General features: G+C 36.3%; 1 protein-coding gene across 1 annotated transcript in view; it reads right to left on the bottom strand.

Moving 5' to 3' along the window:
- LOC124631788 (probable cytochrome P450 304a1) overlaps positions 1–13,668 on the bottom strand; it is a 29,776-nt gene extending 16,108 nt beyond the window's left edge. The window contains exons 1-6 of the mRNA XM_047166391.1: positions 13,470–13,668; positions 10,449–10,697; positions 4,882–5,054; positions 3,605–3,877; positions 2,783–2,900; positions 192–372 (exon numbers count right to left, since the gene is read on the bottom strand). Coding sequence (XP_047022347.1) covers positions 192–372; positions 2,783–2,900; positions 3,605–3,877; positions 4,882–5,054; positions 10,449–10,697; positions 13,470–13,563 — 1,088 coding nt within the window. The 5' untranslated portion in view covers positions 13,564–13,668. The remainder of the gene's footprint in view (positions 1–191; positions 373–2,782; positions 2,901–3,604; positions 3,878–4,881; positions 5,055–10,448; positions 10,698–13,469) is intronic.
- Between the last annotated feature and the right edge of the window lie 3,012 nt (positions 13,669–16,680).

Below are 16,680 nucleotides of genomic sequence, written 5' to 3'. Positions count from 1 at the left end.
GTTTGTAAAGTCTACGAAACTTCTCAACTAATTGGAAAAAATATTTCAATGTTGGCAAGCTACACTCTTCCCGATCCTGAGTAACATAGGCTATATGTTATCCCGGTACTGGTACGGTAAGTCATGCTAGCAAAACATCAATAAAACTTGGATAAGGCTGAAGATAGGTAAGTAGACAGACAACTACATACTTTCTTCTATCATCAAGGTTAGGCAGCCGATCCCTGCCGACGACGCGATCTATTTCTTCATGTATTTTGTCCTGAATCTCCGGCTGCAGCAGTAGTCTTTCCACAAGCATTGCCAGGACAAACTGTACGGCGGACGCCGCGGGGAAAGTGTAGTCTGTGCACGTCAGTAGCAACTGGTCCACTGGAAACAAATAACATAGGTTAGGTAAGAACTAAAATAGGTCGCAAATGGGCTCTTGTTATCTTTATAGGTATCTATAAACGTCAGTTGCACAAAGCTCCATTAAAGTTTAAGCTTCATTAAATCTATTGCTTACACTTTTTATCTGATTAACAAAGAAAAAGTCAGTAATTGATTTAAAGAAACTTTCGGTATATCGTGACTTCTGTCACACATGTTCTGGTACATTTTCTTTGAAGTCCTTACGATCCTGCTTGATAGAGCTGTGGAGGCAGTCAATGGAATGAGGTAACCTTTTTTTGCAGCAAGCATTTTTTTTAATCAAAATTGTGTGTAAAACTATTTATTCTTAGTATAAGTAAGTAGCAACAAAAAAAATGTAGACTCCTATAGCGATGTAGACTCCTATAGCGATGTAGACTTTAATTAGGTCACCTTATAAATGTCGATCTAATTAGTTTAAATTACATGTATTAGGAGATAAATGCTCATAGATGTTATCAAAATCAAAAGAAGACTCAATATAATATTCAATGATAAGATAAATTATTGAAATTAATACATGTTGCTGTTAGATTTATTAGAGTTCCTTATTTAAATTAGAATTACGCCTGCGTCAGAGATAACAAATGACTTTTAAAATAATTATGTCGGAGGGAAGCTCAGTGGAAATTCAAAGAAGTGTACAAAATAATGTTAAAGGTATAGTTTAATTAAATGTTAAGATCTATTTAATTAGGGCTGTTACATCAAATTGTTTTTAATAGGTTCTCTCTTTAAATGTGTCTAAATATTTGGGTTATTGTCCGCTATACCTACTTCAATTATTTTTTTAGGTACTAAAGCATTTTAAACGCACTTTGCACATTTGCGTTATACAAAATATATCTATTGTCAAATTATCGGTACACAAGTTGGAAATAATCTCAACTGTATAGATTATCGTATTTTTTCAATAAGTATTTTTTTCTTGTGAATATTGAACGGATATCGATAAATAACATCCAGGCGGTAGTATCGTGAAACAATGTCCTTTAATTTTTATACTTAATTAATCATTATTTTGTTATCTCCAAGGTGAAAAATAAGGTCACAGGAAAAGCATCAATCATTACAATTTACCGCATAAATCAATATTTCTCAATGAACATTTCTTGAGGACCTTATCATCTGACTATAGGCGCGTCGCCTCAAAAATTCTTGTAAACACATATGATCATACAACTAAGTAGGAACTTCGTCCCTCATGGTCATAGTGCATGACGTTATCTGTCGGAGTACCTTTTATTGAAAATAAACAAATAATTAGGTACATAGGTATCTTCTACCTAATCAAAAAATACCAAATCTAATAATATATAAATGTTTTTTTTTTTGTATACGCAGAAAAATAAGTATTAATCCTCTTCTTCGCCTACCTATTCGCTCTCTTCCTTTCAGAATTGCACCCAAAAAATTCTGCAGTCTCTATTCCAAAATACGTATTTCCAAACCAAGTAACATGTATTGTCTAGTCCAAATAGACAGTCGCATATCTAGGACGCGCTAGAGACAAAACAAAATTATCTGAACATTATAAATATTGCAACTACTATTTGCAACAATATGCGACGAGCAATGAACTCTGTCATGTCATGCATGATATAGTTTCATACGTAAGCAATTTCCTTGTAATTACATATTTGTGTTCTTTGATCTGTCTTCGAGCTTAACCTAAGGCCAAGGATTTTTAATAAACAACTTAAGTGAGTAAACAGTTGTAATAAAAATAAATCTAGAAAGTGCCGGACTGAGAAATAAAGACAAAACAGCAATAATAGATATTTGTAGCCTTAGAGAGTCTATTCTTGATAAGGCCTGAGTATAATACGGATACGGAAATATCCGTAAAGTAAAAGTAAATCCGTTGTAATCTGGAAGCCGACCCCTACAAAGTTGGTAAAAAGGCTCGGAGGATAGATGGAATACGGATACGGGAATCGGGAATACGGGATTTTTCGAGAACATGGTGGGTTTTAGTCACTACTAAGAGTCAACACTCCCTCACGCTGCACACGCAGCGGGGGGGGGGGGGGGTAATTTGATGAATTGTCACGAAAAGGGTCCCAATAAATTATGTTAATTATCTTCGAAAACCTTTTTTTTTTTCGAAAATCATTCTATGATTTATATGATTTGATTTTGGATGTTATCTTTTTATTGTCAATAGGCTCGTATTTTGAATCGCTCCATTGCGTTGGGTTGGGTATATACCTACCTATCCGGGAGCGACCAAGGATGGGTTAGCATATGTCCTTTCTCAGGCTCTAGACTAAATGTATGTACCAAATATTGAAATCGATTCAATAATTTTGGCGTGAAAACCAAACAGACAGACCCTGCTCGCATTTACAATATTAGTAAGGATTACCTGAGTAAGTGCTGCGTCCTTTCTGTCTCATTTCTTCCTTCATCCTGGTGAGGTACATGTCCAAGAAGTGACGGTCATACGTCTCATCGTGCGTGTCCATTGTATCGTTCACTAGTTTCTGAAAAATATAGTTTTAATTAGTTTCACATGGCTATACAAAGGATGGTTAAGTAGGATACCTCGTAGGTCTAATAAAATTGATGTTTCCGATTCTTATTCTTCTTGATCTGGGTTCTTACTTGTGCTATTGACGGCAAATAGACTGCACATGTTAATGGTGGGTGATTATAACCGATTTTGGGTTTAAACAGTTCCTTTTCAGAAAAAGGCTTATAAAGTGTGGGAGTCTAGCCAAAATCACAATTTAATTTTGCACCGAGTTAAAATTCTAAAATGATAATTTTTTGCAATTAAAATTCAAAACTAAAATAAAATGTTTTTGGCCTGTGAATTCCCAAGAATAAGTCGTGATGTCAAGACGTTATTGACGTCTTACAAAGGTCACCAGTGACGCTGACTTAAGAGTACGATGTTTATCAAGAACAAAAACTGGATGAGTCAACAACCTACAAAAGGTAAGCCCTTTTATTCAAGGCTAGGATTAGTCATCTGTCTAGCCATTTCTCTACTACAAAGCTTTATCCAGAACTGCCCTGTCTATGAGCATCTGACTTTCCTTAGCTATTGAGTTACAAAAATAAGTTCTGTTTCTAGAGTTCCTAGTCTGTCTTTGTATGGGCTACAGACGACATCTTAGAACTTTTCGTAGCATGAAGAATTGTAGTCATTCCACAATTTAATAGGAAGTACCTAGGTACGTACCGAGTAGAAATCCAGCAAAAACTGATTTCCTTTCACTAAAGAGTTGTACCCACTGAAGTTCGGCAGCACATCTTTAAGCCAAGGTGTAAGGGATAACGCTCCTCCCATATCATTGGAACTTCTTTGGAACATCACGGTGCCTTTCGAAAGGGCCCAAAGGGCATGGTACTCCGATCTCGGCAGGGTGCTTCTGGATAATACTTGGACCATTCCATTGATGAAGGGAACGGAGAAGAAGTATGGCATTTGCACCAGGTCACCCTTGACGATTTCCTGGAAGTAAGTAGAGGTTGGGTTTTAAAAATAGCGTTAATTGTCAGGGCATTTGAGCTGACGGATGTTTACAGTGATATGAGTGAGTGCGGAATACTATCTTATTGGTGTATGGTAAGTTTGTACTTATATTTATTTACCTACATACGTGTTTCGCAAAATAGAATAGTGGTCGAACGTGTTGTGACATTTCCAGAGTCCGTTCGTTTTTGACGGCAAGAGTGCGTATAAAGTGCTTTGTTTTTAGTTTTTGCAAAAAGGCATAAGTAATTATAGTTCGGCCATTCAGAGAATGCGTTCCTGACACGTCGCGATTGAACTGACGACGTAACTTTGCAATGGCGTTGCAGTTACGATAAAAATATTTTTGCTGGTTGTTTACCGTTTTAACAATTGAGGAGCATTAAAACAACATTATTATATCAATAATCAATGAATGTTATTACGTCGTCAGTTCAATCGCGACGTGTCAGGAACGCATTCTCTGAATGGCCGAACTATAATTTGGAGTAGCTACCTTACCCGAAGCGTGGGAGTGAAACCGCATGAAAAAATAAGTATAATGTTAACAATAAAACTACCAAAAAATGATATAAACAAACACTTTATTGTTTAAGTAGGTCAGTTCTTAGTTCGTGACCTCATTCAGTTTAAACTTGATTGATAACAATGATTGCTACTTGTTCTAGGTAACTAGGTTACCAAATGATAACGGTATCATTAGAAGACTACGTAGTACCAGGTCCGGATTAAGGGTGGTACCAGGTCCCAGGGCCCTCAAAAATAAGGGCACCCTTTCAATTTTGCTTGTAATCGGAGTAAAATTAGTCCAGTACATTCAACATTTGTAATATATATCTTTTATTTGCTAAGTTACCTATAACAAATACTTTTTGAAACACGATCAATTTATGTATTTAAATTGGATTTGTAAATCATCCTTTCCGAAAAGCAGATTCAAGAGAATAAAAAATAATTTTTTATCAAAAATTCTAGCTACTTACATGTTCAGCAGGGTATTTAGGTCCACTAAGTCTCAAGTCCAGCATTTCCTTAACTTCTCCGGCTACAACGGACTCCAGGGTATAGTCTCGTCTCCCGAAGCCGTAATCCCTGAGGTAACGCAATGAGAATCTTCTCTGCACGTGCCAGAAGTAGCCATCAGTGAAGAATATACCTGATGACAAGACGAGTTCGAATTTAGAATACTTATACGCAATAATATATTCGGGTTATTTGCAAAAATATCTATAGATCAAAAGGTCAAATGCCAAATGCACCATTTAGCTATAAGGATAGCCAGCCGTATCTACTTGCCCCCCACTGGTCAAATCGACGTTTTTGACTAGTGAAAGTAGTTCGGTTATAGTTAAATGGTTCAAGTCTCTGTAAGTATATTTACAAATTCACTTGAAAATCTAGGGTTTAAATGCTTTCCGAAATGTGACTGAAAACGCAAGGACATTCTGGCTGTTATATTTCATAAAATTTCTGTCGTTTCTCCATAAACGTATTAGACAAAGATATACTTGAATATTCAATAACTGTTAACATGAATTACTAAGTTTGCTATTACGCACATAAAAGTAATGATGTGTGATTGAAACGATTATGTTATTACATATTATAAGCTGTTACACACTACTATTGCGTATGTCTTTGTTTACGTAATAAAGTTCTAGACTAGACCTATTGAATAATACTTATCAATTTATGTAGTCTTGAGGAAAATCAAAGTCCCTTTAGATAACTGATTGCTTTTGTAAAGCGTAACAATTAATATTGGAAAGCGATAATGTCAGTACGTTGTAGATGCAGCTGAGTAGGTACCATAGTTCTATCTACATGAGGAGACTGCGTATCTGATCGCCCTAAGCCTGACCGCACACTACAGACTATTTAGTCAGGCCTTGATAGGATTTTTCTTTTATGATTAGAAAATCGTGAAGTCAATCAAAGTTTTTAGACGGTCTGTTACCGAATGACAACCGTGGGACCCAAGTTTTACGTGCCTTCTGAAACACGCAGGAACTCATCATGCAGGTTCAGTAAATCTGAAACTTTTAATTTTAGATGACAAAGTACCTAAGTACCTACTTATCTTTCTATTCTATTTTGAAAATTTTCAATAATTTAATGTTACATAATCCAGGAAATCCTGCAAACTTAAGTGCACGCCTAACTCAAAACATTGCAATATTATCTTGAGCTGCTAATTGCGACAATATTAAATTCATAAACAGCTTCAATTAGTAAGCAGGAAGTTACTTCCTGAATATAATCTGTACCTACTACAACTTCTAATGTACCTAAAACAGGAACTGTCCTTTGGTACGTATTTAAAAAGTCGAAGATCGTTGCTCGCTTTAATAACTTAACCAACGGTTTGAAGGCACCTACTATAAGGCCCAAGTTTACCTTAGTGCATCATGTAAGTTTTCTGAAAACAAAGAACTGTTTTTATGACTATTCACGTTCAATTTTCAAGGCAAAATTAAGAAAAACGGACACTTAAGTACCTTATATACTGTCGGTGAACCTGGGCACCTACCAGAAAAAAGTTCATATTGTCGGTGAATCTAGGCCCACTTACATCTACGTACAAATGATTCTTACGTAACATTATGAAAATACGTCACTACTTAATAAAGTATGAAATTGCGGATTTGTACTGAAAATCTAAATTATATATATTTTTTTTAATTTTTAACAAACCATTTTAATCAAAATAGTTGCCATTATTATCTTACATTGCGGCCATCTAAAAGGAAGGTCATTTATGCCTTTACGATAGAACTCTGAGGATCTAGACTGCACAAACTGTGTGAAAGAATTTTGTTCTGCCTCCTGGGAAGAAAACTTCTTGTCACGCAGATAATTGAATGATAATCCAAATCACAAAAAAAAATGGTCGTCAGTTAGAGCAAGGTCTGGCGAATATGGAGGAAGACGAATAGTTTCCAACTGCAGTTACTGAAGAGTTAAAACGGTTTCTCTTGCTGTATGAGGTCTCGCGTTGTCATGGAGCAATAACGGTGAAGCTCGATTCGTCGAGCTCGAGTCGTGGCTGTTTTACCTACTGCTTATTTTTTCAACATTATTCGGTGTTCGGCTGGGTATCAGGGTAGTTTGACTAGGATCGGCGTTCACCGTCTCTCTTAATTCCTCGTTAATCACCTGTCAGGCGGTCTTCCTCGTGGCTCGTTCTTCAAGTCGAAGTTTCCACCACAAAAGCGTTTAATCCAAAATCGCACGGTGCGGTTCATTAGCAGACACCTCTTCAAATGCAGCATTGATATTGCGGGCTGTTTCTGCCGTTTACTTCCGCGTCGGAACTCATATTCAAAAATTACTCAAGTTTTCGCAGTATCCATCTTTCTTGTTTAAGTTGAATAACAAAAACAATTGAACATCGATAATCAAATGTTTCACATTTTTTTAAAGAAGAACATCACAGAAACCATGTGAAAAAAGTTTCATTCGAAAACCTCAAACCATGAAGACTCTATGGCAATTCAAAAACCTACTAGAATAAAACGGCAATTTCATACTTTAACCCCTAATATTTAAATTTATGGTGATCTCATATTTACGACTCTCTTACACCTGTCTGTAAATATTTATTGGACTGATAACAATCAATGATAATATTGGCAGAAATTAATTGATCGTTATCAATAAATTAATTAAATCTATATCTTTATTAAGCTATTCAAAATAATTCAGAACAAATACTTTGAATAGTCAAGATCTTCACCGTATAATCGGATCGAAGTATTCTAAGCCTGGTTTACGTTTCCAAGATATACATAAGTCCATAGTGTGCATGAATGCAAGTCAAAGACATTAAACATATGTGTAGGCCTACTACCTATATATAGCATAAAGCTTGTGGCACATTATAGCAGCACCGCAACAGCACGGCTGCAGCACGGCGTCGCCTCGAATTAAGACTACGGCTAGCTGCCAGCGCGCCAACCACGCGCTGTCCGCTCGCCGTCGGCGCGCCGGCCGCGCGCCGGCCGCGAGGTGTAACGGCCGGTTCACACATGTCTCCGTTTTACTGTTCCGTTTTATCGTGTACGTTTTTTTTTCGTCGATGGCGTATGTAGTTGTATGAGTGACTTCACACATGGCACAGTATTCTGTATACAACTACATACGCCATCGACGAAAGAAAAACGTACACGATAAAACGGGACAGTAAAACGGAGACATGTGTGAACCGGCCGTAAGCTTGCTGTCACCGCAAACTCAATATCATTTTAAGACGATTATGATTGATGTTATGATTGAACACGACGTAATGACGTTGTTTCGCTGCCGGCTCGGAGTCGGCGCGCAATTAGCACGCCGTCGGCGCGCTGTACGCATGAGGCCGCTGCCTCGAATTTTGCGGGCAGCGGGGCGGCAGCGGCGGCGGCGCGTTCGGTCACCGTTTTGAATGGAGCTCACCGCTCGTTGCCCGCTCCCGCGCCGCTGTATTCGAGGGCCGGTCCATTTGATTATACGCGTAAGATCCTGCCGCACCCGCGCCGCCGCCGCTGCCGCCCCGCTGCCCGCAAAATTCGAGGCAGCGGCCTGAGGACCGCTCGCTTGCAGCACGCGGGCGGTGAGTCGAGTTGTGTGGAACCGGCAAGCTCGCTGACTGCTTGCCGTTGGCTTTTTCATATTGACATTACGAAATATATTATAATATACACGATTTAATGCTCTAAATTGAATGACAACTTAAATGTTGGTGTGGAGCCGTGCTGTTGCGGTGCCGCTATAATGTGCCATAACCTTAAATCTCTTTGGTGCAAGTGAAAGGTGTCTAAAAGTTAACTGTTCTGAGGCTTTGTATGTTTAACACTAACACGATAATGTTATGAATGTCTTAGATCTCAGTAGTTTCTTCACGACTGTCTGACTGCATCAATGATACATTAACGTTAACACATTGTTAACTATACCTATTGTACTTACTTTGCTAATTGCTTATATCAACAGGATGGTTAAAACCTAGCACTAAAGCTAGCATTAAGGGTACTCTTTTAAGAAAACATTTTTTAATTGGTTGACTTTTGAGAGATCAACATTCTTAAATGACTGGCACAAATTGTAGATTTATTGCAATATGATATGAAGACTAATATGCATTTAAGCACAAAATCTTATCTACTTAATTAAAAGAGTCACCTTTTCTAAAAGCTAGACATGTAAAACTCGTAAGTCTAGCTACTCGTGAGAAATAGTGATTTGAAAACATAAAGGTAAGGACTGCTTCTATGGACGTGCCTGGGACGAGTTAGTAGGGGACCATCCAACTAGCGCACTTATAACAGATAGTAGTCACGGCAATATTTCGCTAAACCGCAATTAATAGCAAAAAAATTGTGTAAGGTACTGTCTACTACGCGATTAAGATTCGCAATAAAAAAGCAACTACGCCTTGATGTGTGCAGTTCAAAGTTAAGCGTTAATTGCTGAATTATTCTAAAGTGGGGACCTATAATTGGCTACATGTTACATAAGTCATTTTATAATTATTTAATGGCAATGCTGTTGGTCCTCCAAATAACGGGAGTGTTGTTTAAGTTGAAGGGACCGAATACAATTTCGAGCAAGAATCAATGTGTAGGGTTTAAGCAAGCTAATCTAATTTCGATTGATAAAATTTTGAGTAGCGGTCAAAAGGCCAAGAATAATGAACAAAGGACAAATCAACAAGCTAATTATATTTATCATACTAATAAATTAGCAGCTAATCTGCTCAAATGAGTTATGAAATCAGATTAAAATAATAGGTATTCAAAATACCTGCAATGCACCATTGAGTCACTCATTTTATACCTCACCTGGTCAAAAGTACCTACAGGGTTACTTATCATATCATCATCTCCCGAACCTTTTCCCAACTACGTTATGGTCGACTTCCAGTCTCACAGGATACAGCCGAGTACCAGTGCTAATAGAGTTATATAAGGAGCGGCAGCCTACCTATCTGAGCTCCTCAACCGAACTTCTAGAGTAACCCGTTACCCCTTGGTAAGACTGGGACTACAAGGTTACGTATACTAGACTAAAATTATGGATAAGTAGGTACCTATAACAAGTTTACACATAAAGGTATAATAACGTAGGTACTTGTTTGTAAACATATTTAAATAGCAATACATTATTCTATTACTTTGTAGGACACATTATGTAACAATCTATTAAAAACCAGAAAGCTCTATGATTTAAATTATATGAAGACAATTAGGTACTGTTAGCGTACTGGGACATGATCTAAACAATATTTTTATTATTATATCTACGCGTGTAGATACTTATTTCTTTCGCAATCAGCTTATGTTTTTTATGGTTTTCCATAATTAATACAAACATATACCTATAGCTTATTTACGAGTATGCACAAAGACACAGTTGCTCTGCTCAATCCCCTAGAATGAAGTATCTAAAGAAAAGGGTTTCCTGAAATAATCGTATCAAAGCATAACTATATTGCTCTAAGTGTACTAGTGAAAACGGACACTCAAAAACACGAGAGCATACAACTTCACCAACACATGACATTATTACTCACCAAGTTTCTTCCAAAAAGACCTCAATCTGAACAGAATAATGTCCATTCTTCCGTCAAACTCCTCACGGTTCAGCATTTCCTTGATCAGTTGAGGATCGTTCAGCACTATCGTAGGAACTGGTCCCATGAACAGGCCTAAGATCTTCGTCTTGTATCTTTCTCCAAGCTTACGGAATGCTGATGCTAAGTCATTGTAGTCGTGAGCTAGAACTATCCAAAAAGCTCCGTATATTGGCAAACTGGGAGGACCTGGGAACCAAATATATGTATGTTAGTAGGTACGGCAGACGCCATCATTACGGGTTTTGTTTTTTGAATTTCGAAATTGACGGTTACTGAACCTACTTGGTTACTTGTAATGTCCGCTCCACACTTAGCCCGCGAACCGCGCGCGATTGCCGCGAAAGGGCGCGAACGCATATTTATTCTTCGAAACGCATTTTGCGGCAAGTGTAGAGCGGGCTTAAAATGATCAATGCGGTCATGAAGTTTGATCGATGTCCGTTATATTACTTTAAACTCGAGTTTTTGTTCAGTTTATAATAACATTCCACCCATATCGTCCTGAAATAGCTTTTCCACCCAACGACCCGCTGAATACAATCATATATTTATCCTCAATGAAGGACCAATGTTGTTATCTAAAAGCTCAACAGAAATCTAGACCAGAGAAATACATAACATTATCTAGGTATGCATTAAATAATATTCATACCTATTCACAAAGCTGAAATACCTAATCCTAAAATAACCAAATTGGGAATACTATTAGATAATAATCAAACACACCCTGCACGTGCGATAATTTACACATTTCGAGACACGAGACTTCCATCGTACGTCGCCCACAATCTCTGTTCTTTTGTTTATCAAAAAACGTGAATTAAGTTCGCGTACGTTATTTTTGTCGTTATCTCTCTTTTAATAATAATCCTGTTTGAACTTTACGATAAATCTATTTCACTGGCTTTTACACGTGTCCTGAGGAAATGCTTCACTCGTCCGGTTCATGAAATATAAATTAAGCGACAGCGACGAGGAGCAATTTTTTGATGCAATTTATTACTTTTAAGTTGTATGTTTATTTTAACTTTTTAAAATAAATAAAATTAAGTAGCCCATTATCATCACCAGAGCGCCAACTTTCCTCTAAATCCCATTAGAGCTAGAGCTTTGCCTCATAAATATTTAAGTCATACGGTGGGATTTTGTGAGAGATAAAATAAAATCTGTCGAGACTTTCCGATTTACTGACTAAAAACCATTTTGTTCCTTCTGGAAAAGGTTGACTTTCTAACAAATATAGTATTTTAATACCAGCGTTGGTGCGGTCATTTGTTGACTGTACTTTTTATTTGAAATCGGGTTAAATTATAAAACGTGTTGAGTTGGTGAAAACATAAAAGTGAATAATCTAAGTTTCACCAACTGAACACGCATCAAAATCTTAACGTGTCGAGTTGACGACATGATAAATGTTAAAATTTTGAGTTTCTCCAACTGAACACATTCGTGATGAGTTAAGTGTGTTGAGATGACGAAAGACCCATAAATTTGGATCCTGCAAAACTTGATGAAATCTACTTTTACTATAAAAGTAGATGTAGTTATTCCTACACAGTAGGCAGTCAAGAAAAGTCTAGTTTTTTGCGGGAAATCCGTGCATCTTATAAATAACAGGTTTATAGCGGTAGAGAGGCATCTGAGTGCAAAGCTTTCCTTTCGAGGAAATCTCGTAAATCTGCGTTTTTGTACTCATTGAGGTAAAGTTCCGTATTTACATGTAGGTTGGACTAGAAGTGAATCTCTGATAGACATATTACCTACTCGTGAAATCATAGGAAAGTAAAAATATGATTTTACTGAGCCACCGAATTTTCTGCAAATCGGGACGCGTCGAAAGTAAGTCGTATTAAAGCTATAAAGTAAAAATTTGGACAAATATAAGAAATCCGCAATATTATAATAATAATTATAAAGCACGTTTATTTCTAATCTACAATAGTTTTTTTTTTTCGCAAAATTAGTGGGTACGTAAATACAGTCGCCTCTTGTTAATTCAAACCTGCGATATTTCGAACATCTCGTTAATTCAAAGTTATCACGAGTTCCTTACAAAATCTCTTTATATTTCGAACTAAATCAATACATTTTATGCACTTGGTAATTCGAACGAAAAAAGCATTGCTTTATAACAAAATGACGTGTTAATTCGAAATCTTAGTCGTCTAACACTCGAGAATTCAAAGTTGCAGAGAGAAAGAGGCGGAAATATTGTAAGTCAGAGTCAGAAAGCAGTCTGAGTAGCAGCAATCTGTTTTGAAGCTGTATGACGGAGCTGTTTCGAATGATTAATTACATTATGAATACATGTATGCACACAAATGTGTCTTTAAACTTTTGACATAGTTATAAAATAGCAGTTAAAAAATAATAATTGATCAACACTTAATAATTCGAAGTTTTATTTATTTTCTCTCACAAATTTCGAACCATTTAATATTTCAAAAACTCGATAATTCGTAATATTTTAAGAGTCCCTCGAGTTTCGAATTAACGAGAGTCGACTGTAATTCCGATTTGATGATTGTGAAAGTTGCAGATGTTTCCAGTACGTAATTATGGTAGGTAGGTAATAATGAAATCACAATTACGCTATAGGTACCGGTACCTGCTATAATGTAAAGGTTACCCTTAGGGTCGTTCACTTCAATTGCCCTTACCCAGAATTATATCACAAGTCATCAATCAAAAAATCTTCATCATTCAATCATTTAAACCGGTTTCCGAAAACGCACGATCGCCGTTGTCAGCGATGCGGATATTTTTTTTTTAATACAGTTGTATTTTTTTTTTAATTTATTTATAAATCGTTGAAGTCGTCGATCAAATATGTAATTTAAATAAATTAGCAAAAATATTTACGCAAAAAAAAAGTTTCCGAAAATGACTAAGTATTAAGAATAGAATTTTATTTCAGCGTACCAAGGGTTAACTCAAAATCTACAAAAAAAAACTTACCTGGCGGAAAATTTGGCGGCCTTTTGTAGGCATTTTTATAAGTATGAACAATTAAGAAAGCTATAACAGCTGTGAGAACTATTGCAGCGATCATCGTGGCCACTTCACGATAAAATAAAAATAAAAAATAATGTTTTTTTAATTACTGATGGCACTTAATTACAAAGCCTGTGTCAACCGAGGGCTCCGATCACACACTGCATAAAAACACCAACATCCCGAGGTTCTATACATAAGTACCAAGCTCGAAGATAAATATACTCTGACTAATTTAACTTGACCCGCGGCTAAGTTACGAACTACATTTATTTGTACGAAAAGCCCTTTATCGTGAATGTCTTTCACAACCACCAGCGCCTCTTTGATAGGTCAACTTTAGTTGGTCGATAAGCAAAGTTGAATCGTGTGTTGTTATGATGCCTCTGATTAATTTATGATATCATTAATTATTTGGTAATCTTATTTAACGATCTATTAACATATGTTAACAATTGCTATGTGGAAATCACGTTGTTGAACACTATCTTCAGATATTTTGAGAATTCCTGATGCTTTCTTAAAGATAAATATATAAGGTAAGTCATTGTAAATGATGTGTGACTAAGTACTTGTGTTAAGGGTTAATACGTGTGATAGTAACGGCTAAGAGCATTTCACCTTTAGCATATACATATGTTGCCTTTGGCTTGATAATCCATTTTCTATAGGTAAAATATGTAATTTCGTTTGTCCCCCTTTTGCCTACATTTATTTTAGGTATTTAGCGAAATAACTACTTGGTATGACGCCATATGAGTTCAAAGTAAATCGGCAAGTAGGTCAGATAACATCACCCAATTCTATTTACAATTAACTATTTTTTTGTTACTAGCTCGAACTGTCCCACTTCTGGGTGAAGGCCTCTCTATTTCATCTCTACATCTTCCGATATTTCAAGTGGTCCCACCAATTTTGTCGTAGTCCCTTCATCTTTTCTCTACGTCTACCAGGCTTTACCAACTCCATCTTACCATTTGCGTTGGTCCCTATGAAGGATATAAATATAATATATGGATAGATGGAAGGCTACGCTGCATTTATTCAATTGCAAGATCTGGATTTCAAGTAGGTATCACCCTGTACCTTACTGTTTTTCATCGTCCCACTGCTGGGCACAGGCCTCCTCTCACATGGAGAAGGATTGAGCATTAATCACCACGCTTGCCTTACCTTATGCACCCTGTACCTTATTCAAGGTATTTTAAGAAAAGCTCAATATTGCTAGAAAATAAGAATAGGTATATGTAATTAACTCAATAACCGAAGTCCCATATTATAAGTAATTGCTAACTACCGGATAATTGTGCATTTGTTGCAAATTACGTTCAATTGCGACCAACTAGCTAATTAATTAAATTGTTACTCATTATGTAAAATAAGGTGCCCAGGTACCTACATTTTTTTTTATCTAATAATTTCTTCATACATTTCCTGAATAGTTTTATAATTTTGATCGCAAAAGAAACACGTAAAATGCGTCTACAAATCTTAGAGGATTTTCTTTTGAAGAAAACATTTGATTTCGAACGGCCGGATATCAACCTCTATAATTTTCACCCACAGTTGCGAATATTACTCGCCGTCAAAGGAGTTTTCTTTACAAATAGACGCTCTTTACTCAGGTCTGTTAAAATCATGATAATATTTTGACTAAACTTAGCTTTGTAAAACTAAAACTATAATATGTTACTAGACTAGCTTCTGCCCGCGGCTTCGCCCGCGTAGAGTTCGGTTATATCGCGTTTCCAAGAGAATTCTTCAAAAGTCCGGATTAAAAACTATCCTATGTTCTTTCTCAAGGTCAACTCTATCTCCGTACCAAATGTTATTAAAATTAGTTCGGTGGTTTAGACGTAACAGACAGACAGAGTTACTTTCGCATTTATAATATTAGTAGGGAAGTAGGGATAGGGATACATAATATAAAACAAATGAATTAATAAAGTTTTAGATTCTAATCCTGACATGTTACCTATGTCATGGATTTCCGCAAAATAACGCCTGATTCCATAAATTTATCAAAAGTTTTAGATATTAGATAGAACAGATGGGGCGAACCCAGCTGTCCTTAAAACAATTTGTACCTGAAACTTTTAATTTCAATCAGGATATGGAATTGGATAGGTACAGTTTGGACAAATTAAAACATTCATCCGCATCGCTGTCAGCGGGGGTCGTACCCGAAAGGCTGGCTGCGCGCTGCACGCTGCACGCTGCATTTTGATACATCGTTTTAATTTTTCTTCCCTTTTTTATTTTTGTAAATATGTAAATGTAAATATCATTGTTAAATAAGTTTGGACAATATCAAACTACGTAAGGGTGAGTTGCAACAACTTGTCTTGGTTCATTTTCAAAGCAATTTGCAAAATTGCATCAGAAAATATGAAGTAGGTAGTACCTACTTACGTAGAAATCATGCATGTCTCTCAGACCTAGATATTGAGTTTATTTAACCCATATAATGACTAGCAACTTTGGTTTGATATGATATGAAATATTTACAAATGAAGTGGATACAAATTAGCTATGTTAATTTATTATTCCATTTAACCCTAAATGTCCTTATTTATTTGTGTTCTAGTTATGTATCAACTTGTTTATTTATGTCTGTCTTGATTTCTTGATAAATGGAAAGGTCCCTATTATATTATTGGTAGGTAAAAAATAATATAAATATTTACGTACTAGCTTCTGCCAGCGGTTTCACCCGCATCCCGTGGGAACTACTTCCCGTACCGGGATAAAAAGTAGCCTATAGCCTTCCTCGATAAATAGGCTATCTAACACTGAAAGAAATTTTCAAATCGGACCAGTAGTTCCTGAGATTAGCGCGTTCAAACAAACAAACAAACTCTTCAGCTTTATAATATTAGTATAGATTTATATTTTCCAAAATACCTTGTTTTAATTGGATTTAAACTAAAGTTCAAATAAATGCAATGAGCATCAATCATTTTATCAAAATTGGTTCGCAAATTCCGGCTCTGCGTGTCATTGCTATAAATTAAAATGGACACTTCCGACATATACATAAGTAGGTAAGTACCCACATTTGCGCATCAGTAATGTCGGCTTTTCAAAAAAACGGTTCTTATCTAATTATTTTGACTGTTGTAAATGCGACCTACGAAATCTAAAGTTACAACTCACGATGGTTGATTACCAATCA

The sequence above is a fragment of the Helicoverpa zea genome, chromosome 7 (genome assembly GCF_022581195.2).
Source record: "Helicoverpa zea isolate HzStark_Cry1AcR chromosome 7, ilHelZeax1.1, whole genome shotgun sequence".
Taxonomy (NCBI): Eukaryota; Metazoa; Arthropoda; class Insecta; order Lepidoptera; family Noctuidae; genus Helicoverpa; species Helicoverpa zea.
This window is presented reverse-complemented; position numbering and strand designations above follow the sequence as displayed.